We start from the raw sequence: 26687 nt of genomic DNA on the forward strand, positions 1-26687 counted from the left end.
ATTGTCTTCTAGTAAGTTTTTGTTTAATGGACAAATTGTTTTTTAATTAGAAATTATATTATTAACCTATACTTAAAGTATTGAAGTAACTAAATGAAATTTTCAAGACTGTATTTTTCCTAGGAACTTTAGATTTTAAGTTTTCAAAAAGTGTATGCATTAATCAAATTTAATGTGAACTCAAACTGATTCTTTTTCATAGTTAGTAATAGTTACTCAAGATATTTTACTAATTTTACCATGGGAAACAAAGATGAAAAATGGGAATGTTCCATTATTATTGACCTTTAAAACCTCTTAAGTTAGGGATTATGAATACTTTTGGCTGAAAGCATACATAATCTTGCTATTTTCTTTTTCCTCTATATATTCTCTCTCAACAGCACTTTCTTGAATTTTAAAATGGATAGCATTCATTTGACATTTTGCAGTCTAAAACTTAAATTTTCATGCTTGCTTTGAATGCATCTGGGAACCTGGAAATGAAATTTTGATAGAAATAAAAATGCCACTGGGAATATTATTGATTACCTGGAATGTGTGGCTTTCATTTACCAATTAAAACATATTAGCCAAGTCATCCGGAAGTGAATTGGTGTCTGTTTTTTGAATCATTGATATAATAGATAATTTACATCAGTTGTTTATGAAAGCTTTCAGATGATCTTAAAATATTAGAACATAAAAGATCTCACTAATTTTTTTAGAATTTAGACAACTAGAGAAACATTTTCAGCGTGTATTAATATCTCTGAATTATAAAACAAGTAGTCACAGAAGATTGTTCACAAAAGATTGGTTTGAACATCTTCACTATCTTTAATAAAAGGGTATTATTTTCCTCCTTTGTTAACTGCTAATTTAAAAATAAAATAATTTTTATATGGTCTCAACTTAATTCATGACTTTGGTCAACCTGACATTATATTTAGATCCCCAATAGAAACGGATCTGTAAATATGGAGAACAAACTGATTGTTGCCAGAGTCAGACCTCTGCGCGAAAAGAGGGAAGGGGAGCGGTGGGGGGAGGGGGGAGTACAGGCTTCCAGTTACAGAATAAACAGGTCTCGGGATGAACGGCGTAGGGAATAGAGTCAGTGGTACTGCAGCTGTGTATGGTGATGCATGGTAGCTACACTTGTGGTGAGTTTAGCATAATGTATAGAGTTGTCAAATCAATACGCTATACACTTGAAACTAATGTAACATTATGTACTGATTATTCTTAAATAAAAAAAACTTTTGAAAAATAAAATAAAATCCCCTGCTAATTTTTCCTCTCATCCTATGGTGATCTGTGCTCTATTCTTGTTACTAAAACTCTAAATTCTCACTCAAGTAGCAGGTTCATTTGTTGCTAAATGGCTCCTAAACCTCAAAGCAGCATACAAATGTTAATTATAATTCACTGTCCTCATTTTTTTCCTTGAATTCTTTTAACAAAATATTTATTTTTGAGAGAGAGGGTGAGAGGGAGAGGACAAATTGGGGAGGAGCAGAGACTCCAAATTGGGGGGAGACACAGACTCCAAAGCAGTCTCCAGGCTTCAAGCTGTCAGTACAGAGCCCGAGGTGGGGCTTGAACTTATGAGCCTAAAGACCATGACCTGAGCTGAAGCCAGAGGGCTTCAGTGACTGAGCCACCTAGGTGCCCCTCATGGCCTTCATTTTGAATGCCAGTTCACTGAATGCCTGTTCAGGCTGCTGTACTGGGAAAGCCTAGGCAATGCAGAGCCTAAAGTGGAGACTTTACCTTTAAGGGACTTAAGGAAACCCTTGGAGGAATATTGCACTTTTCCTTGGTAAAATTGAGATGGCCAAGTTCTACTTGTATTTTCAGAACTTTCTACCTTCAAATATTAATCCCTTTTAATTGGTCTATTCACTATTATTCTATTTGTTTGGGAATCTTTTAGGTCTAATATTTCTTAAGGACAGCCATACTTTCCTTTTATTAATTTTATAAACTCCAAATTGACATTGTATAATTGTCCCTTATTTCCAGGGCCCTCCTCTTCTTCCTCTTCCTCATATCAGTTTTTTATGACAGGTGCTTTTTTATGCTTGTTAACTATTTAGAGTGCTAATTCGATACTCATCCTTGATTATTGGTACGTTACACATGACAGACTGAGGTCACACAGGTTTTTTAATGTTTTGTCCATCTGATTTCTGTCTGAGCTCAACACCTGTGATCTCAACCTTGACTTTTCTGCTTAATAATAATAGCTGTTTATTAATTACCTAGCTCTATGTATTTTTATGCTTCATGTGCATCATCTCATTTAATTCTGTGCTTGCCCTTGATTAGGTGTTATTCCCAATTTCCAGATGAATTGTGTGAGGTACAGAGTGAGTCACTATGCTCAGAATGACAAAGGAAATATTTAAAGCCACCTGTAACATTTATCAGCTCTCATGTGTTGTCTGTCAACCTCACAATGAATACTAACTAGTTATTCCTTGTGAGGTAAAGTTGAGTATAGAGAAAAGAGTTCCCTTTCTTATTCCCACCTTTAAAAAAAATTCAGTAGTTGGGGCACCTGGGTGGCTCAGTTGGCTGAGCATCTGACTTAGGCTCTGATCATGACTCTGATCTGACTCACTGCTGTCGTCACAGAGCCCGCTTTGGATCCTCTGTCCCCCTCTCTCTGGGCCTACCCTGCTTGCATGCTGTCAAAAATGAATAAACACTTAAAAAAATTCAGTTGTTGGCATGGAAGTATGAGTTTTCTATAAGAAATTTTAAAGCAATCTTGTTCTTATGTCCTAATCTTATTCGTATGCTCTGAAGTCATATTAGGATATTTTTGACATACTTTGTTACTATATAGCATGATGTTCTAAAATGTCCTAAAATGTTACCATATAGAGCAGCAGGATGGTCCGAAGACCTGTGGAAGGAAGGGCTCTCAAAATGCTTTCAGGGACTCCAAGAGGTCCAAATATTTTGCATAATGATAGCTTGACCTTATTTACCTTTGAAAAACCTTCATTCTCTCCTGAGTGTACTGGAGCTTTTAAAGGCTACATGTTTTGTGACTAAATGTAGAAGTGGATATGAAAATCCAAATGACTTCTTAAGACATTGAAGAATTTTGCAAAAGTGTGAATTTTTTTAAATATTTATTTCTTATTACAAATGATACTTTTGCTAATATGCAATGGATTTGTAGTTATTTTTAATTAATAAATATTTTTATTCCTAATTTTATTTTCTAATATGGTAAATATTGACATGAAACCAATATGTGTAGAGAGATCCTGAAACTGATACCAGTGTGTTTGAGAAACACTGCCATATTAAGCTCTATATTACAAATAAGACCCTTCTTTTTTATTTATTTTATTGTTTAAGATTTTCAAAAATGTTTATTTAATTATCTTTAAGGGAGACCCATTGTGAGTGGGGAAGGGACAGAGAGAGAGAGAGGGAGGGAGACAGAGAATCCCAAGTAGGCTCCATGCAAGTGCTGTCAGCACAGAGCCTGATGAAGGGCTTGAACTCATGAACTGTGAGGTCATGACCTGAGCCGAAACCAAGAGTCAGACAAGAGTTACCAATATGCCCCAGACCCTTGGTTTTTAGAATCTGTGTTAAGAAACCTTGACCTATTAACAACAAGTTTTCTCCAAAGTTTACATTAAAAATGCTTGTAGTCAGTGATGGTAATGAGAAGAATGAGGTAGTTTCAAACGAGAAGGTCTAAGACATGGCAAAGCAATATGACGATCTCAGGAAGGTTGACAATGAAGATGAATGAAAACCTATTTTCAAAGTCTCTGTTAATTTTTGAACAATTATTATTTATCTCCAATTTTTATCTTTTCTTGTTTTTGTAAACAAAGCTTTAGTCCTGTCAGATGTATTTGCTTAAATTTTTGTATGCATCTCACTCATTTACTTAGCATTTAGAGAGAGTGGTCTCTGTGCAAGGTTTTCTAGTCTGGCGAATTCCGAAGAGAGTATGAACACATAGTCATGAGTTTTATTCTGAATTGTGTAGTAAATGACAGAGCTAAGATTTAGGTCTATACCCAACCAATGAGGCCAGTTTCTATATTTATCTGTCAAATTTTAATTATTTGGAACTGAGAAATATAGTCCAACAAACACATATGAACACATATTATTCACAAAGAATTCCCATCTCTCTAGTCAAAGTAAGGGTTAACTTCATTAACACATTTCTCCTCTCTAAACATTTTAAAACACAGTGTAAGTATGGCTTTAATGCTAAAACACAAGAGAAACATTTTCATAGATTCATATAGGAATATGGCATTAAGTGATATTGAAGATTTTGTGTGTGTTTATAAAAGATTTCCTTTCTCTTTTTGATGTGAGATGTTTCAAGTGTACTGTGTAGCTTGTGAACCCAAGAATACTTTATGTTTTTTAATCTGAAGAACAGCCATAATGTTTTTTTAATATTAATTTGCACCTCTTTAGATTTCCACAGAGGACATTTCTAAAATTTATGTGTAGCATAAACACTTCTTTTAGTTAATTGTAGAAGTTTAACACTGACTATATTTACAGCCCCATAGGTATAGTTGAAAATTTACATATTAAACAGAGATGGTCTCTGGCATGGTTTAAGAAAATGATCTGTGTTCTTAATTACACCTTTAGCATAAATGGGTGAGTGTCATTTACTGAAATGTAAAGAGGAAATCTATGATGATGAAGATGATGATGATAATATAAAACATTAATTATATTAAGTTGGCAAATTTTGTGTTTTTTTAGTATATGATCAATTTATATTTAATGAGGCTATGCGTTGAAGTTTATATCAATATGATAAAAATTCTAGACCTATAATTAGTTTTCTAGCTATTTTATGTCTTTTAGGCAAATGAAAACTTCCATGTCAATGAATTTCAAAGCTAAATTTCCAAACTAAATGAAGGAAGTATGTAACTATATTTACACTTTTCATAGTAATTGATTTTATTCCTAGAGTCAAATATTGATTTCTAGTATACAAAATGAGCGTATCATTAGACTTAATGAAAACGAGTTGCTTGTTCATTTTCTATGTATAGCAAAATTAAATTTCACTATTTTTAAATTTTCTTTAATGTTTATTTACATTTGAGAGACAGAGCAAGCAGGGGAAGGGCAGAAGAGACAGAGATACAGAACCTGAAGCAGGCTCCAGGCTCTGAGCTGTCAGGAAAGAGCCTGGTGTGGGGCTCGAACCTACAAATTGCAAGATGATGACCTTCACTGAAGTGGGATACTTAACCAACAGAGCCACCAAGCGCCCTGACATTTCCTATTTTTAAAAGACACTCTATCAAAAGCTGGAAAGAGAGAATCTCCTATGATATTTCAAGCCTAAAAATAATAATTATCCATATTTCCCAATTAATATTTGTCCTCTCCTTAAGCGGTTTTAAGGATACTTAAAACATAGTCCAAAATTAGAGTTGACAATTGCAAATACAAACCAACCAACACAGTAATAAAATCAATACTTACATTTCCCTCGAGGCCACTACTTACTGTTTGCCGCACCATTTCCTTAATGGAATGGCAGTTATGTTTGCAGAAACCTTGTAACTACCATTTTTATGTTTTAACTAAAAGCAGCTTTCTTGAAGAAGTATGATAAAGAAATTCTTGAGCTACTGTTAAAAACTGTCATAACCCTGTAATAGTTAATAGGAGGGAAGAGAAAGCAACCTTTCTCTTTAAAATCTTTTCCAGATAAACATGATAGCCTTTCATATGTGGTGCTGTTTTTCTGATAATGGCAATATGTTTTTTATGTGTTTGTTAGGATGGACATTGAATTCATATTTAAACATCTCACTACACTTAAATAACTTGCCCAGTTTAATTGAACATATACAATTACTAGGATACGTTTCCTTTTGGGGTTGATTTTGAGAGTGTGCTGTCAGAAAATTTTAAAAATGGAGGAAAGTAAGGGAAATTAGCAGTTTTACTCCACATACTAAGATTAATTTCAAAATCTGACAAAATGTCTTACTAACCCATTTAGTTGATTTTTCTTCTCGTTTGGATGGGATAGTAATTTCCCTGTTTTATTCATTATTTTGTATTATGAAATTATCTCATATTGATATGGCACTTTAATGCCAATTCTTTTAACAAGTCTACATTTTTATGGGCTTTAATCTAAGTTAGAAGTTAATTTATCTCCACATTTTCTTCTGGTCTTTTTCGTAAAGATAATAATAGCCTAAGAATCATTCAGGAAGGAAAGGTACATTTTACCTCCCAGAGGAATTTCTGCATGGTCAAACTTTGTTTTTGAGAGTAATTGTACAAACTAAAATAGAGAATTTGTGTGAACAGAATTCATGGCCCTTTTTAGAGAACACGTTTTGAAACAGGATATTGAAAATAAAGTCCATTGGCCAACTCCGGTCTTTTTCCGTGATGATGTCAGCAGCTATGTCGCGTGATAATGCTGCAATATTTTCATGACAAAGAAAAATTCATATCCACATCTTTAATAAATGAAGGAGGAAAAAAACCCATCCATACTGGATTCCCATCAGACCCTTTGTGGCTTCTCTCAACTGTAAATATTGAGAGTAAGATCAGAATGAAAGGGGTGTTGCATCAAAATTAATCGCTGAAGTTATTACTTACGGTGTCACTTGTTTCCCATATTCAGGCTTTCCACACAAAGCTTTGAAGAGCCCTACAGGACCAACCAAATGTAATTGATACAAAATCATTGCCACACAACAGCTGCACTAACAGGGTGCTGCCGCTTTTACTTTAATCTACCTTTCTTTCTGAGAGTTTATTATGTTTTTGAATTTATTCTTTTGTAGATCTGGGAGCTATCTTTTTTATGGAAATTAATCTTTTTAGAAGATTTGTGCTCTCTTTTTCAAACACTAATACATTCATTCAAGTATCCTATTATTCAGATCCAGCTGGCTTTTATCTGGTGATATTTACTTCAAAAAGCCAAGTTAAATGGTATCATAGATTAATTCTCAGAGCACAGGAAAGCTTTTTTAGAGAAAAACATAATTTGGTAATTACTTGAAATATCATAATAAAAATCACAGAAAATGTCAAAAATGCATTGTATAGTCTGTCATAATAGGAAGCTTCAAAAAGTTGTTTCACTAGAAACGTGGTACTCTGAGTTTTCATTTCAGTCCAACATGATATAACTTGAAAGTTTGCTTTGGGTTCTAATAAACTGTATTATGAATTTTAGGTTTATATTGTTTGTTCACACAAAACAGTGAAACTTCAAAAGGGACATTATCCACTGCTATCTCTTACATAAATCAAACTGGAAATAAGACACATTTTACAATTCAATTTAAGATCCCACTGAGACAATAATGTTGCAAGCTGTGCATTTTGCAAAGTAATATAGTAATGTCTAGTTTGCATTTTTGAAAAACCAAATTAATCACACTTTATTGAGTACGTTGGAGCAAACCTAAAATTCATCTATTATTAAAAACTTGTGCAACAAACACAAACTATATTTTATACATAAAGGACAAACTCATTTATTCATTAGGATAAAACACTTGGAGTTTGCATTTTGTAACTATGAAAGAAATGACATTTGTTAAGGGGGCTGTTTTGAATTTTTAAAAGCAGTCTATACATAGTAAGTTGCTTGAAAATGTATTTTAGCATAAGCAATTATATCAGGTTTTAGGCATTCACATGAAAATAGAATTTAACTTGAAAACTTTGGGGTAAGAAAACAAAACTCATTAAAGTAAATGATATACTTTAAAAAGACACCTACGAATCAAAAGATCACTTTGTGTTTTATTTTTCATGTGCACACGTTAATATAATATGAACTTTTTCTGGTTTTGATAAGAAAAATAAAACTCTCCCCAGGCAAAATAGAAGCTTATCATGTCCTACAATTTTATCAGCCTAAAGAAAGGAAGTACTTTTTGTATGCATACCTTTGGATATACAGTCCAATAAGACATTATGTATTGTATTGGGAATAAATTTTTTGTGGCATCATTTAGACATTATTACCTACATGATGTATATTATATATTCTTAGTTTTGAGGATTTCCAGTAAATCTAAGGGTTGTGAATAGTGATGAAAAGCAAAGAAGAGCAAAATAGTGGCTAAGTCTGGGTGTTTATTTTACTGGTGCCTATTTTTCAATGTCAGGATAGTAAACACTGTTTTGCTTTCTGCTGATGTATATAATATTCTGTATGATAACAATTATTTGAGGTGCTGTAGAATAGTGTTATACACTGTGCACAGAATAGGATAGCAATATTAAAACACATTTCCAGATTTAATTTTTCAATAAAATCTTAAGGCCAAACTTGTCCTATCTCATAAACCTTATTATTAAATACAAATTTGGGGGAATATTTGCTTCTTGCCTTCTCTAATTGTGTCACTCGGGGAGGATCTAAAAAAAGCCTATCCACTCTGAACCTATTGACAATTCTCCTGCTTTTGTATTAAGAACTCTACATTGCTGACTCAATCACTGGTGAGCTGTTGCCCTGTGTCAAGAAAGAGTAAATTATCTCTTTATGTGAAGACTTCCATACGAGATACACATGGTTTTACTTTTATTGGGTAAACTATTTGGTGCATATATAAAAGGAATTAGTTCATAAGCCACAGGATTCAGATATAGGGAAGAGTATGCAGGATGCCCTCACTCAACGTAATTGTTTTATTTATTTATTTTTTTCATATCTGGCTCTGGAAACCAATTTGTTCTTCAATCATCATCTTAGTAAACTCTAATGAGGGAGAACCCAAGATTTTTTTTTCTATTTTATCAATTTCCCAGTGGCATGAAATATGAGAATCAGGATTCCTGCCCTGGTCACATCAATGTCAATGCAGTAGATGACAGAACCCGCAATGATTACTCCTGATGATGAGTTCCTTCTCCTCCTTCTGACCATCTGATACATTGCTTTAATCATATCTCTCCCCTGCCTAAGATGATGACCAAACTCATCATCCTGACATCTGAGAACTTTCATAATCTGGCCCTAGCCTACCTAATTCGTTCTGACTCCTGATGCTTTCCTAATATGTACTTTCTCCTCCATCAGTGGAGCTACTGGCTGTCATCCAGACCCACCATTTATGTTCGCTGTGGCTTCTTCAACAGTCCAGGCAATTCTCTCAACTTGGTGCACTCTGCTGTGAAGTAGAAAGGATTTAGGACCAAACATCAGGCAGTAAAAATATTCCAAATCCAGCTCTTTTCCGAAAGAGTTATATGGCCTCATGAGTTTCATTTAATCGTTCAGCACCCCAGTTTCCTGTGCTGCAAAATGAGAGGATTGTGCTTGATGGCAAAGCATTCTCCTCAAAGTCCTTCCGGTGTGTTCTCCTAATGCACATGCTTCCACGTGCACGCATAAACACAGACGTGCAAACATTCTTTCAATCTTCTGCGACCGGGATCTCATTTAACCTCCCGTGTCACTTTACTTATTTATTTGCTCATTGTTTCCTCTACCCACCTCCTAACTAGAATATCCACTCCACGAAGGTACAGATTTTTATCTGTTTTGTTTACTGGTCTAGTCCCAGTGCTTACAACAATGCCCGATCCATAATAGATGTCTGATATATGTTAAAAAGGTAATGAATTATTTCTGTGTGCTGAAAGCTCCAACACTCTGTATATTCAACTCTATTCAAATATATATAAACACAAATTATAGAAGTATAGTTTTCTAAGTATACTTTCTTGCTCCTTGTTCTTTACACTGCAACATTCTTGGCTTCTGGTTCTTTTTATGTGATTATGTATTGATATTTTAAAAAAATTATTTGTGTTTTCTATCATATTTCTATTCTTTTTCTATTTGATGTGGTTGCATCATAATCTTAATAGCCTGCTTGTTTCTTCTTGTTTCCTCTCCAAGATTTTTAATATGCAGTATTAACTTGACTTTTGGACAAATGAGAACATGAAATCCTTTTCAAGGCTAGAATTTAAACATATATTAACATTAGCCTCAGCAAATGCACATAAGAATCATTTTCAAAAATTTTTTTCACAGTAAGTAGAAATTTGACACTATTAAAAATTAAGCCTTCTACACTAAAACTCTTATTGGATTTCTTGAATTTAAAATAGATGATATATATATATGTGTGTGTGTGTGTGTGTGTGTGTGTGTGTGTATACAAAAAATCCCTCATAGTGTTATACACATTAGCCATTAAACAATAAATTATTTTGAATTTTTGTGTATCAGTGTATGCATAACAGAATTATAATTCTTTGTGAAAATGGTTCAAATACATGATAAGGTACAAAATATGTTTAAGAGACTTCTTTGCAAAAAGCAACTCTTTACAGAAATCTCATAGAAAAAAATTTCAGGATTTACCAAAGTGGAAACACACTTTCTGTACAGACCATTTAAGCTAAAGGAAGGGCTTGAGTTATTTACTTTGTTTTGAAAAAATTGTGTTTTAGCCTACTAACTGAAGTCTTTAATAGCTATTTAATATAAGTTATTTTAATTAAGAGCAACATTTAACAAGGTGTATTTACCCAGGTGTTAGGCCAGGTACATCTAAATGACAGCACCTGTGTACTATTTACAATGGGTCTAACATTCCCTGTGCAATGATGTGAGAGAACATGTGTGGTAGAATAGAGAAAAAGTAGAAATAGTGCAATATTTTTATATCGCAGGGGATATTGAAATTATGTAAGACAACTTTTGGGATCACAAGGGAAAATAACACATCATAATATTTTTTTTTTACCGATAGGCTTCTACAATTAGATCGCTATTTGTTATCCAACAATTAAAGATTCTTCCCTAGATAATAATTTTTAGTAGAGTTCTCTTTATACTGAAAACATATGAAATACAATATATTTATTAGAGATAAAGACAATTTGTATAGATATTATCTTTATAAGTTTAAGACTTTTAAAAATTCTGATTTTTTTTATTTGGTCACCTTAGAAAACATGGCAATTTCCCGATTCATTATTTTTTAACAAGGCATGCATTCTTTTAGTATTGATTTTGGGAAAACTTTATTGAAGAAAAATGATGAATATGATTTTTTCAAATACTATTGTGTATGTGTGTGTGTTAAATGAACTTAAAACCTATGTTTAACAGTTACTTCTGACACTGAATCATTGTGTGACCTTAGGTTTTTGCATTCTCCTTATGTTTCTCATTGGTCATACTATGATTATAATAGTTACACTCGATATTTTTTAAATAAAAAATGAGTAAGGATGCTTAAGTTTTACTTTACATTGACCTAAGGGTGTTGATATTATCAGAAAATCAATCCTCGTTTCAAAACACATTTTGTAACCATTTATCTTATTTTAATTCATATTATGACACCAATCTAAAAGCATATGCATTTATTCTTGGGAGAAAAATGAGTGCTTATATTTAATTCCTGAATTGGAGTTAAAAATGTAGACATGAAATTATCCACATTAATGCTAATCATCTTAAGTATTTTTTTCATTGCTGGCAACTGAAATTTTAGTGGTCATTTTGACCTTGAAAATCACCTGCCATGTCTGCCCATGAAAAACTGATGAAAAGTGCCTTGAATAGTATGTCTTCACTACGTATAATAAAAGCTCTGGAAAGAATGATTTGGTTTCATATAAACAGTAGCTTTCAGCAGGCCTGCCATCTGCATGTAATCTACCACTATAATATAATATTATATCAATGGTCCTTCAAATGTGCTATTTGCAATATGTAGTCTTTTTATTTAAAGCTGCCTCTCTCCATAATGTTCTTAATGGGACCTTGTTATTGTTGGATATTGTAATTATTTATCTTGTTAAAAATTAGACTAATGGCATCTTTTCAAGCTATGCTTAGCTGTGTCTATTTGTGTGTTTTGTTTGTTTGTCTCTGTTCAGTCTATTTATCTAAATGGTAGTTAGGATTGTTGAATCTTTACATCTAATCATAATGTCCTACATTCATTCATTCAGTATTAATTGAGGACTCAAGATCTTTCAGTAATTCACGTTGATTTTCTTATTAAAAGGAACAGTATACCTTAGAAATAAGTCTAGAGACCTGCATATTATGAACAATCATTGGTACTCTTTTGTGCTAAGAATTTATTGTAGGAATCATATACCAATATTTGCTTGGTCCTGCTCAGCTTCTCGGACTTTTCTTCTCCTTGTTTTGTTTTGTTTTGTTTTTAAATCATTCATCTGGCTTATTTGGGATTTATTATGTGGCTTACATTACAAATACACTTTTAGTAGATGTACCTTTATACTTTCAATGCCTTCTGTAAGCATTGTGGCTTAATCTCCCACCTACAAATCAAAGACATCCAAATCTTCCTCACTGAGTATTTGCTTTGCTTCAAAATTTCAGTTACATATTTCCTAATGCTTATGGTCAATATTTATTTGATTTTTCCTGAAAAATACCATATTTATTAAGTCTAAGTTTGAACTGATTTTTATTTATTTTTAAATCAGATCTTCCTCATTAGCAGTTTGGATTGCATGTTCAGAATTCCAAAGTTTAAATCCTGGGCAAATTAGTCAACCTTTATAACAGTAATTTGGATCTACCTCAGAGTTTCCAAGGACTCCTTTGATAGTACATATAAAAACTTATTACCACAGTGCCTAACACATTGAAAGGAGATGATGCATGTTCGATATCATCATCACCGTCACCATCATCATCATCACCTCTTTAATATCTCCATCCATCCTGTTAGTCTAGATACTCAGAAAACCTTTCACACTTTATTCTCTTCATCCCCATTTGTATCCAAATTATTACCCAGTTCTGTCAAGCTAATTTCCAAAACATTGAACACATTTCTTCTTCATCGTTTCTATCTTTCATTCCAGTCACAGGATAAAATTATGTAGCTATGTTTATATTTGTGTATCTTTCTCCCACCCTGTAAGTTGGTCAAGAACAATGGCCACAGCTTAGCATTTTTAAAAGCCACATTGAAATTTATCTCATATGAAGGTAAAAATTGGTCTGAGAATTGCAGCTTTCAACTCAAGAACTGAGAGTTATTCCTACTCTGTTAAATGCTGGGGATACAATGATGAACAAAGGCTACATAGGTCTGACGATGTGGTGCTTACATTAAGACAAGATATGTTGAGTCTTAGTAACAGTGGGAAACAACTGAAGTCTAAGCAGGGGGATGATAGTGTAAGATTTGTACTTAAAAGAAATGATGATATAGAAGTAGAGACAAATTATGTAGATAAAATCAACGAGATGTAAAATGGAATTGGAAATGTGTGGTACACAGTGAGAGAAGACGAGATATAGATGATCCCTAGGTTTCTGGCTTATAACTAGCTGATGTCATTCTTTAAGGCTAGCTAGGCTTGGGGAGATGATAATTTAAGATGTAGATCCATAGAGATGAAAGAAATATTGAGATTATTCCCATGAGTATGCCATCCTTCCTATGGGGGTTTTATGCTTTTTGGAAAATTTAACAGCAATTTGGCTCAAGTGAGAAGAAGATTTTTCAATTTCAATGTAAATAATTTAAAACTGAAAACATTGTATAAAACAATGGAAATAAAACTGATTTCAACTGACCATGAACAACACTTATGCATGAACATAAAATTGTTAATATTATATACCATGATGTTGATTACTCTGCTAACAGTATATAAAGCATATTAACTTGAAATTTTATTTGATGTAATTGTAAATCTATAGGGACATTACAATATCCTTAGAGAGGAGAATTTCTAGTTCATTTGTTTGCCTAATGGAAAAATAATTTGATGAGTTAAAGTGGGAAAAGGTAGAAATTCATTGACATTGGCAATGAGAAAGGTTAAAAGATGCAGTTAAATCAAAGTGGACACATTATATCCAACTGCTTTATTTTGAAGAATTTCATGAATACGTTTTAGATTCAAAAGCTTACATATGTTTTTAGTATTGTTATTTCTATGCTGTTCATAATAGCATTATATATTTGCTGTAGAAATTAACCAATCTGTTGCAGTATGATCATTTCCACTGAATAGAGACATTTGGCTCTTGCTTCCAATCATTTTACAGTCCTTTCAACAAAACACCTAAATATTTAGTCCATACAAATTAGGTATAAAATTTGGCTACTATTTCTTTCCTTGAGTCCTATGTACCTGTTTACTCAGTCTAAGTCTGCTTTTATTTTGTTTTGTTTAGGGGATCTATTTTACCAGGTTAACACTTAGTGCATGGTGCTAATGAATCCAAAGAAAACAGCAGCATCAAAAAGCAAAGTGTTTTCTGATATAATTATCTCTATCTTCTCCACGTAAAGTATTTAACCTTTTATCTTTATAGTAATGGCCTTCATTCTTTTATTTTAAGTTGTATCAAAACTTTCTGGAATTTGGTATGAAATCAGGGAAATATATATAGTATTAAATTCTGTATACAACAATCATTCTAATAATTTTTATTTTAAAATGTAAGCCGTGTGTATCTTAATTTACCTAATGCTGTTCTGGTTTTCCATGATTTCTCAAGGGTTTTCAGGATACTTGTTTTTTATATGTCCCCCTGTTCTTTAAGGATTCTCTTATGTATTTCATTTGATACCTGTGACTTGAATTTCAGCTCTGATTTTACAATTTGTTTCTTATTCTTTCTGGTTCAAACATTATTAGACATGGTGAAGAATATTCAACTAAAATAAAAAATATTCTAGTCTTTTATATGTCACTTTGCATAGGTTGTTAACTTATGCCACTTTCAACAACATTGAGTAATATGTAATGAAATAGAAATAATAGGAACAATAGGAATTGTTCTGATGAGTCAGGGACTTTAATAGCACCAGTGTTTTATATATATATATATATATATATATATATATATAATACATATATGTATACATATATATAATAAAATGTATTGAAATTGTTCTCAAAAGGAAACATCACAGATAAAATAGAAGTCTTCTTGTATTATAAGAGTTTTAAATTTCTAAGTGACAAATATTTAACATTCAGGTAACACAGAGAAAGTTTAATTTATCATAGATATCTAAAGAGAATATATCTGAATATTGCAGGGAGACTATCATTTTTATTTTTAATGACTCCTATTTACTGGTAGTGGGATAGTTAGAATTCAAGGCAATACTATCCTCTAAGAAAAATAGTAAGTTGATGTTAGAACATAAGCTAAGCAGGATTGGTTACATAACAGTGAACCAGGTTTGTTTTTCCCCAGCAATTCCAAATCAAACATGAGACGTGTACATATACAAATATTAGACTCTGGAAATGTCCAGCTCTGTGGGCATCATTTTGCAATACCAACTAGGAGGCACTTCTGGTGTTTTCTTTGCTGAGCTACTGTACCTAAAGTGGAATGTTCTATTTTATTTTATTTTGTTTTATTTTTTAAATTTTGCCCTTAATCAATTGTTCCCCCCAAATATTACTTCTTCTCCACTCTAAAATAAAGTAATATGATGAAGTTGAACCAAAACACCAAAGATTTCAGTATTTATATATGCAAACATAGACCAGCTCAGATCATTCTTCAGGAAAAAGATTTTAAAAGATTACATTACAGGGGCGCCTGGGTGGCTCAGTCGGTTAGGCCTCTGACTTCGGCTCAGGTCAGATCTCACGTGTGTGGGTTCAAGCCCCGCGTCAGGCTCTGTGCTGGCAGCTGGCTCAGAGCCTGGAGCCTGTTCCCAGTTCTGTGTCTCCTTCTCTCTCTGTCCCTCTCCCTCTCATGCTCTGTCTCTCTCTGTATCAAAAATAAATAAAACATTAAAAGAAAATTTTAAAAAAAATTAAAAAAAAGATTACATTACATGATTCACGAGAGGACTGTGTCTTCTGTTTATGCGAACGCTAGTAGTACTGTTGACATTTTATATCTCATTTTTAAGGTGAAAAAATAATAACTTATTTATTCTCACTTACCCTTGAAATAACAACTAAACATTGTAGTGTCTGTGACTCGTATTTGCTTTTAGTGAATAGTCTTGTTTCCACTGTTAAGGTAGTGTTGACATCCTTCTAAGTGGTCTCCAATGGTATGTAGTAAATGCCTGCTCTTGCCATCATTTTCATTGTAAACGAATCTTGACAATGTCAGGTTCCCGTCACAGTCTATCAGTGTCACTCACTAAGTGGTGGTGTGACCGTTAGTCCCTTTGAGATTTGCCTCCTTTATCAGGGTCAGCCTGTGGGAAAATTTCAATGAATAGTTACATGTTACCTAGGTATAAAGGGTAATAACATTTACAAGTACTTTTACTATTTTAATGCATGCATGGTAGTTGAAAGACATTCATTTTTTACAGATCACTTTCACTTTGTGTTTGATTATTTTACATGCATCCTATACAAATTCATAAAAGTATACTATGGCCTTCCCTTTTGGAATCTATTCATCATTAGATATATGCAGGATTCAATAATAAATATGATTATCTGGGCTAGGATATTTGGTGCCACTAAAATGCATACCCAAGTTCTGTTTTTTTTTTTTAATTAAAGATAAACAATAGTAATATCCTTCACCCCCAAATTTTACATTTTCCTTTCTACTTAAAAGTTTAGTTCCACAAAGCAAAGTGATCTTTCTTTGCCAATGATTATCTCCACATTTAATCATTCTTTAAGTTTTTCATGGTAATCTTTTTTTTTTTAACTTCTGTCTCAATTAACTATTGTTTCAGTTGAGTTGCAAAACAGCATTCCAAATGCTCAGGATTCACATTTCTTTCCTTTATTTCAGTTTATTCAGAAGAATCAGTTACTAAAGTTTTATTTATAATTGAGCCATATTTATTGTTTGTTCTGTTGAAAATGCCATGTAAAGAGGTATTCAGTGGAATTTTTCCTGTGGTCCCACACAAAAACAAAAGTACCAAGCACCCCTCATTTTAAAGAATATAAAAAGCACCTGCTACTTATCACTAGCACCGTAAGCAGCCTATCTTAACTATCACTCCAGACCCACAAACACCCTCCTTTTTCATTATAAGAAAGTAGGACCATAGAGAGAGGAGATTTGAAGAAATCCTTGTAGTGAAGAGACAGCATCTAATGGAAGGGCTGTGACTCAGTGATCACTTTTTGAAAGTGTTTCCACACCACCCCTTGAAGGGAGGGGTTTCTGAGGGAATTACTCCAAGTTTACAGGTTCCTCCCCCTTATTTCAAAGCCAGATTTCTGTTTTGGTGTGAACTGCTTGTCTGTTTTCTGTATATATTTGAGCAGGGGGGTTAGGAATTGAGAGGTGGCAGCATAGAGAGAGTGGCCATCGTCAGAACAAGAGGGCCCACACCAAGAGAAGGACCTTATCAGTAAGGAGGAGTAGCAGTTTTAGAAGTTTAGAGGATCAAGAAGCTCAAGCAGATTTCCATTGTTAGGGACTCATGCTGTAGGAAGTTCCTCTGGAAGGGACCCTCTTGAAAGATCAGACATGAATTTGTAGGAGATACTTAGCATTTAGGCACCTGCCCTGTGGAAGATGTAAGTGGCTTAAAGGTACAGTCATAGAAGCAGTGAGGACATGAGTTGGAACTCGTTGGGTAGGAGACCTTTATCCTACTATCCAGGAGAAAGAGAGGAGGATGGATGAAAAACTAAACAAGCCCTTGTCTTCCAGGCTCCCTAGGTTCTAGGGCTGGTCAGTGCTGATAGCGATGGAGAAACAGAGATGAGTGTTAACTAGAATGGAATTTCTTTAATATGCAAGGTTATTAAGGAGCAGAAAAGGGAGCCTTGACAAAATGTGTTTGAAGGCACAAATTAGAGGAAAAATAAAAACATTTTATATTTATAACTCAGTTCTGAATGTCCCATAATCTGGCTACTTTTAGAGTAGGGATAGTTTTCAGAAGTTAAGGGTTTCTTCCCAAAGCAGTATATTTCTGCATTTAAACCTTGGTTCATCATAAACTACGTATCACAAAATATGATAAAATAAAAAATAGGGGCAACCCAAGAAAAGTAGTCTAAGCTCGGAAAAAGACCGAGAGAGTGCATCAAGCCGGTTGCTTATGTTTTTTTTTCCCCAGAACACATAACTATGTTTTAATGTTGGGATGGGAAGAGTGTCAGATGGGAAATTCCCATACTCAGTCTTTTACAAATTCAAGTTGCAGTTACACTAAATCTTAGGATCACTTTGCTGAAGAGTGCACATCTTTTTACACAAAGGAAAGCTAAGCACACATAAACACCTTTTGTATATAAGTTCCATATATTTGTGTACATTTTTATTGATAAATTCTTAATATCTGTATAATTAGGCAGGTAAGTGAGTTATTTCAGATAATGTAGCATGCATAATTAGTAGTTTTTAGCTAGAGACAGAATTGGTAATCAGGCATTATTTCATTTTTTCTCTTGCATTTACATTCCCACTTACTTCTGGCTGTGTGTTGCAAGACTCCATCTGTTAATTCTCACTCCACCAAAATCATGCCCTAGCATTCATAGCTGGCCTTCATTGTGCTTCTGGTTACACTTCTTAATTTCAGCATCCAGCAGCCGCCTGTTGTGCTCTACCTTCAGCTGACCCTGTGTAAGCAGGTGTCTAGCAGGTGGTCCTGCACTTCACAATCTGTGTGTAAGACTAGGGATGGGAATCTCTTTCCCCTCAGTTCCTTCCCCCCCAACATTAAAATATGATTACAGATCTCAAGTAATCAACAGTTGGATCTACTATCTGAGTCTTTTCATGAACTCATGACCATTTTCCTTTGCTTAAACCATTTTCAAATTTTATTGTGTTTTATGAGTTTTTGCACACATCTTGACAGCCTATGACAGTGTATGTTCTTTGAGGACATGAAGGCTGCATCAGCTTCATCTTGTTCTTCCACTGTAAAGTCAAGGAACAGTTTGATCCATTAAGAATGGAGAAAGAGAAATGAGTTAGGTTTTTTTTCTGTTTCTAACTCTCCTTACCAAATAATAGAACTTCCTATATATTTTATCTTCTGTCTCTTGCAAGATTTCCTGTGGTCACAGTAGTAAACTTTAATTTTAAAGGTGTACATGTGTGTATATATGTTTGCATGTAGGCATAGTACATACATACACTGGCTTATATCACTAAACATATTGACTTAAACCAAAGCACTTGAAATTATTCATTTAATAACTATGGGTATGTCTTGGTCTGAACTGGCCTATTTTCAATTCTCATTTATTCATGCTCATAGAGGAAAAGGATGTTATAAATAATGCAAAAATCACTTACAGCTGACTTAGTTATATATTGTATATTTTTCATCAGACTTAGTTTCTTAATTGTTTGCTCTATTTATTACCCAAATGAGCTAACATCATGAGTATTTAACAAATGATGATTGGCGGAGATTGCTAGGAGCATTTCATGTGGTGGGAAAATCCAATCTAGTGTTATCAACTTGCTTTGGAAAATTCACATGTAGATGATTGATATTTACCCTCACACAAGGACTAATATCCTGTGATGCAAAAGAGATGTGAAAATAGATAGTATTTTATCTATAATCTGTTTCAGAATGATTCAATCAGAAGTTTGGCTTAATATTTTATACCTTGATAATGTGAAAAAACAGACTCACAGTGCTTCTCCACTATGAGAGTAAAATTGAAATATATTTGGAAAAATTACTTTTTCCAATGTATTAACTGGCAATCAGAATTCAAATAAAAAGAGAAATTGGTTCAAGTGAACAGAGAAACAAAAGTAGATAATAGATATAAGCAGAACTCAAACTGAATTTAAAATAATGAATGTTTGAGTATTTTTCTATATTCCATCTCTCAATTATCTTCAAATAAGCAATGTACTATGAAAATATAATGCTTGCATTTATTGGATATATTAAATGAAATGTATAGAGAAAATTATCCATTAATTACAAATTCCTAGCCCAGTTTTTATATTCAAATAACATTTATTCCAAAGTGTTTTTCTATACCAATTATCAGTAATTATGCCTCATCTCTTGTTTTAACTGACACTATAAAAAGTAAACATTTAACAAAAAAAATTGCACATACATCAATAAAGGCATTGTAGAGTAGAATTTTTATAATGTTTCATCATCGTATATTTTCTTGACATCATACATTTGAAAATTTCCCATACAGTTTTTGCATGTTTGACTGGGACATTGGTAAGTGACAAAAAGGGTGTGAGTAGAGAAATGAAGTAGATCCATTTATGAATATGGAAGTGAACTTTTATATCATAGTGTAGAAACAAGCTGGAGAAATTTCTTTTATGTGAGTCATTTCTGGATGAAGCTATAAACTTTTTCTTTTTAGCCAAAAGCTGTCATGGTTTCTTGTAAAATAATAAAGATAATAAAGATATCCATTTTAATTGATTCTTTTCATTGTTTAATAAAATTGCTTTGTTTGATTGCTGAAGAATTTGAATTGAGTTTTCATTACCCACTTCTGAACAATTTACTCTAAGATTCAGACAGTATTGAGCTAATGAGTTTGAATTTATATTGAACCTTAACTGTCTTCATGAAGTAAATGGAAAAAAATCATGGCAGTAACTAAGTATTCTTCATTAAAATCTATGTCATAGAGATTTTACAATGAAGTTTTTAATAGAGCTAAAGCATTTAAATTGGAGTTTTACCAACTTTGCTGTTTCTAAGCATATTATATGAAAATATGATTTCTTTTCCTTTTTTAAGAAATGAAAACTCATAAGCTGACTGGGACATTACAGAAATTTTCTTTCAAGTGGGTTGTTTGTATATTCAACAGATTCAGTTAATAAGTTAGTATCAATTTAATTGGAGAACATGTCTATATTGATATTATTCATTAATACCTTCTCAAGTATATCCTGTTAAGGTGTTTAAAAATCTACTGAAGTCCAAGACATTGCTGCATTATTAAGATGAAAGCTCTCAAATGTACTATTTCTAATTTGACACTATATTGCCATAATCATCAACTTTGGTTTCTTTGTATTTGAATAAAAGGTGGTATATTTATTGATGCACACATATTTACTATATTGTTTGACATCATTAACCTTTGTAAAGTGATCTTTTTAGGCTCTTTGTGCTATGACTAAACAAGTTGGGCATTTAATGATTCCATGTTTAGGATTTGTGGTGGAATTAAGTGAGGAACTTTAACTCTGAATGGTGACTAGAACATCATTTCATAAAGGGTAACTTTACAACTACCAGGGGGCTTCAGTTCCAAGAAGTAATTAATTCTCTAGGTATATAACAGAGCCCATTTTATCTTAATTTGGTTAGTCAAACTATATCAGACTCAAAGTAGGCTAAATATTGTACAATTTTTTAAAGTTGTGGAACCATATAAGAAATAGAAAAACAGAAAAGAAAATATGATTTAGGGGAAATTTACTTACTGGAGGTTATTTTCCTAAGAAATCACTTGGCCAACTCAAAATGTGATATACTTTTTAAAACCTTTCAAATTAACCATTAGAAGATTTGGAATTATATTGCATCCAAATTATGTATATGCATTCCCCACAAGTAGCTGTGAGGGTTCTTGGGATACGGAGACACTGTCCTCTCTCTTGCCCATCACAGGGATCTCAGGCTTCTGTTACCCACTTGCACATTCCTGGCCCTGATACCCTTCCACTTAGGCAACCTGTCCACCATCTTAAGCAGAGCCACCTTCTGCCAAATTGTACAATGGCAGTTTTTAGTACTAAAAATGGTAGTTGCCCAGAAAAAAGAAATCCAATTATTGTACAGCAAAATGTAGGACATAAAGAGATGCTACATTTAGATAACTAATTGTGATATGTTAAAGAAAACCGTCATATTTTAAACAAGAATTAGACTGATCAGAAGAATAGTGGAGCAATGAATTGACAATTTGTATTAAACACATGGAGCATGGTGATGTGATAAAACACAGCACTTCACTGGTTAGCTTTAAAGCTAATTTCCCTGAGTGGTGTGTGGGTATTGTGACATATAAAGGGGACAAATATTTTTCCTTTGGCAATCATTATTAGGACATTTTTTAATGCTTCAGTTTTCAATGATTTATGTCCTTTACTATTTTAATAAATGAGATACACCGTTTCATAGATTTATTTGAACAGATCAATGATGATATATGTGTATTTTTTATAGGACTGGAACTTCCTTTTATGATGATGCCCCACCCTCTCATTCCTGTGAGCCTACCTCCAGCGTCTGTCACCATGGCAATGAGCCAGATGAACCATCTCAGCACCATTGCCAATATGGCGGCAGCGGCACAAGTTCAGAGTCCCCCTTCCAGAGTTGAGACATCTGTAATTAAGGTAATTGTTTTCTTACATGATTGTTTTGGCTTATGCCACCATCTCAATCTATTTTTTTATTCTACATTAATTCTAAATTCAAAACAAGTGACAGTAAATAAATTGTGAGAAAAATCACTTTATAGTAATTAGAGTCAGGTAGAGCCAGGGATATAATATTAGACAGGCTAGGCCAATCTTAAGTTCTGTCTTGTTTCTATTTGTTTAAGTTTATTTACTTATTTGAGAGAGTGCAAGAAGCAGGGGAGGGGCAGAGAGAGAGGGAGAGGGAGAGAATCCCAAATAGGCTCTATGGGTAGATCCTGTTGTGGGGCTCGATCTTATATCTGTGAGATCATGACGTGAGCCAAAATCAAGACAAGATCTTAACCAACTAAGTTATCTAGGAGTCCTTGTGTTTTATCTATGAAGAGAGAGATGGATATAGGAAATTAATGGATATATTTCAAACTGCACATATGTTTAAATGTATGGTTATGTGTATGAATGCATGCATGTAATGTATGTGTGTATGGTGTTATGAGCTTCTATGTTTGGGAAACAGTGCCTGGTTTGTTGTAAGAGACCAGAAGTGTTAAATTATGGTTTTGCCATTTAATAGCTATGTTGCCTTGGACATATGACTCAATCTTTCTGATTCTATTCTACATATACAAATAGGTATTACAGTATAGGTGTAAACACTAAATGAAATAATACAATTGAATGTTTTTTATAAATTCAAAATTACACTATATGTGGAAGATAACACTATTGTCATACACTGATCACATGTGTATGTATAGACACAATTTTCTCTCTCTCTTTTCCCCCTTGTGTGGAAAGGGTATGTGTATACCCTTAAATCCGTACGTGTATACTTTTAATTTATTTTATAGTGCACACTTAAACAAAATTCCTTTAAGTGCATTGTCAGAATACGTTATTAATTTTTAAATTAGGTAAAAGATACCTAATGCTCATCCTTATCTGACATAATCATTACCTCTTTCTTCTGAATGTAATACACTTAGTGTAAGGTATCCTCTGGAGGATGCCTTACATAAAAGGTCCTGTTAATAATTCTTATTCATTGCTCATAGGTATACAAAGTGATATAGCCATTTTAGTGACAGTTTGATGGTTTCTACAAAGCTAAACATACTTTTACTGTAGGATTATGTGTTTTGCCAGATCCTTGGTATTTACCCAAAGAAATAGAAGAATTACATCTACACAAAAACTTGCACATGGATATTTATAGAAGCTTTTTTTAAAAAATAATTGCCAAACTTGGAAACAACCAAGATGTCTTTCAGTAGGTGAAAGGAAAGAACAACAACAACTGATACATCCACATGTTATGACTTTGCTGAATTAACATTTGTTAAGTGGAACATAGGATGACTGATGGTGAACCATGGTCCAATAACAGACCATAAGAAAAAATTAAAATAGAAAACCTTATTACTCATGAGTCCTGGCAGAAGTACCTTGAGGTATATACCTTGAGGACCACATGGGAAGGAAAAGTGGAGTGCAGAGAGAACATGGCAGGACCTGAGACAGAGGCCTGTGTTAGGGCCCATGGGTGGAATACTTTGAGGTTCCCAGGCTAAGGCTAGATTGGGCAATTAAAACCACAAGAGCAGAGTTTTGGTAAGTCCCATAGGGGTCCTGTCTCATCTTAGACAGGAGGAGACCTTTAATCACAAGTGTGTGGAAGAAGTCATATTAAGGGCTTACATGCTTACATTTGTTTGTGGTTCTGTGGCTGCTGTCTAGGGCATGTGCTTTCAGGAGGGGGCTTTTGTCAGTTTAATACCCCCCCCCCCCAGAACAGCTAGCCAAACAAGATGGATGCCTAGGCAGAAATATCATGGATTAGCCAAACTAAACTCTTGACACCATATAATGGAATATTATTCAGTACTCAAAAGAAGTGATGTGTCAGGCCATGAAAAGACCTGGAGGAAACTTAAATGTATATTGGTTAGTGAAAGAAGCCAGGCTGAAAAGGCCAAACACTGTATGATTCCAAGTGTATGACCCTTTAGAAAAGGCAAAACTATGGAGATACTAAAAAGATCAGTGGTTGCCAGGGAGTGAGGCAGGGATGAATAGGGAGAACACAAAGAGTTTTTAGGGTACTGAAAATACTCTGTGTGATGTAAAATGATAGATAATGTCATATATTTTTTTAAAAGGCCATGTTACTACTTATATAGAATCTTCAATAATATGCTAATACCAATTTTTCTTATAACAATGGCTCTATAAACAAAGATGTATAGTAGTCCCTCATATCATTTTCGGAAGTATCCTTACCAGGAAAAAAGTATACATATCACACAAGACCCAGATCCACTTCTTAAAAATCTTTAGCTGAGAAAAAATGCCAATGAATGCTACATTGTCATCAGTCAGGAATGAAGACGATAACTTTTTTAAATTCCTCTTTATTCTGAGTGACGTTTAGAGGGTTCTTTTGTTACCAAAGAATTTGTTGATCAAGATGTCACTGCATAATTCCATTTATAATCATTTTTGGTAATTGTTATTACTGAGAATTCAACATTCTCATAGCCTCACTCACTGAAGTGACCTAGAGGGAGATTTTGGCTGAAGAAAAAAGCCCAAGAGTTCCTATTATTGTACTTGATAGCTATTTTTAAAAAATGAAAAGGTACTATGTATTAGTTTTAGGATGTGATTATTCTCATATTTTAAAAATTAGTAATTATTACTATAAACATCCTCATAATAATAATTATATAATTTTCACTCTCAAAACTGGAAATTTCTGTAATCCCTCCTTTAGACAACATATAGAATCATAGTTAAAGTAAAACTATGGCAGAAGAACAGATTTCAGCAGTTTGAAATCATAATGGGTGACTTAGTTACAAAGTGTAGATAATTTGGACATCAGCTGGTAGCTTGCATATGGCAGGACCCAGAAGACTCCAATTACATTAGGAAGTTTGATTTATTTTATCTTTTAAATACACATATATTTTTAAAATAGTGTATGCTGTATCCAACGCTAATTAGGATCCTTAAATAGTGAAACTTCCTTTTACGAATCCTTGGTTGTCAACATTTAGGTAAGTAAGAGGAAGCAGTTGCGTTTCCGCTGGAAGGCACCTTTAGAAAACAGTCTAGTTTATTGAAAAGTCAGCAACATTCCTTTGGTTTCTTAAATTAAGGTTAGGAATGGAGAGGAGGAAGGCAGGGAGAAAGGAAGGAAATATGCAAAAAGGTAATAAGAGAAGTGATAAAGCTCTGTGTCTTGAACTGTGTGCCAACACCTCCTACAATATAGTGATATCTCATTTTCTAGTCTCTTGGGGCAGCTATTCTCAGAAACTTGGCTATGGATAGGTTAAAGGAAATTCTGGACTGTTGAATGCAGTGGTGATATAAATGCTGATAATAGCTGAGGAAGAAACAATGGTTCTAATTAAGAATGATTAGAGAAAATAAAAGGTGATGGTTTAAAAATTACTATTTATCATTAATAAGACAAGCTGGTAGTTTTAACTGCCCACATCAAAGTGAAGTTCCATTGGCCACTGTGGAAGTGTTGAAGGACCCATTTGCCCCTCTCCTTGGAGGCCAGCCACCTATATACTTTCAAACTTGATGCTGATACTTAAAGGTGACACATAAAGAATAGCCATGTTTCAAGGAAAGCATGAGATACTTCTAATAATTTTTAGCAAAATTTTTAGACTTGAGAGAAATCGAGAGTACGGCTTCGGAGGATAAAGATGAGGAATAGGTTCTTTATAGAATCCCAAATATTAGGGAAAACAAGTTCATAAATCAACCTGTCTAAATTTATATAGAGAAGAGTTTATAGCACAAGCAGTGTTTAGTAAACTCCCATGATATATATTAGTTAAACTTAATTTGAGGGAAGTTTGATTTTCCCCAAAGACAATGCTTGACTCCTATGTCACATTAAATAGTAGAGGACCCAAGTGGGCAATTAGAATAGTGCTTGCAACTTTGTTTGCTGGAAAAGATTCTAATTATGAAGACCGATTAAAAGTGAAATGTTAAATACTAAAGAAGATTTCCTCCATCTGAAGGAATGATAAAATCAGAGAAATAGCCTTTGAAGGGAAAATAGAAGGTTGAGGAGTTTTCCATGTGGTGGAGTGTACCATTTGCATTTTTTGAGTGTAATGACAAGAATTAAAATAAAAACAACCTACATAAAAATGGCAATAAGAATTTATAGGACAGAAGGGAGGTGAAAACAATGCTCTCAGGGTTACAAATTTTTAAAACATTGTGTCATTACCCGTCTCTAGGAGGTAAAGGAGCTCCAAGGACTTTCTCAAAAACCTATTTATGAGAATGTGCACACCAGTACATGCAATGGAACAGGGTCCGAAAGCTA

The 26687-nt window shown here is 33.5% G+C and overlaps 1 protein-coding gene across 1 annotated transcript in view; it reads left to right on the top strand.

The window, feature by feature from the left end:
- The window catches only part of DACH1 (dachshund family transcription factor 1), a gene marked incomplete at its 5' end in the record, with an annotated part of 389294 nt that overhangs the window by 268773 nt on the left and 93834 nt on the right, over positions 1–26687 (top strand). The window contains one exon of the mRNA XM_029938452.1: positions 22125–22297. Coding sequence (XP_029794312.1) covers positions 22125–22297 — 173 coding nt within the window. The remainder of the gene's footprint in view (positions 1–22124; positions 22298–26687) is intronic.

The sequence above is a fragment of the Suricata suricatta genome, chromosome 4, assembly GCF_006229205.1.
Source record: "Suricata suricatta isolate VVHF042 chromosome 4, meerkat_22Aug2017_6uvM2_HiC, whole genome shotgun sequence".
NCBI lineage: Eukaryota > Metazoa > Chordata > Mammalia > Carnivora > Herpestidae > Suricata > Suricata suricatta.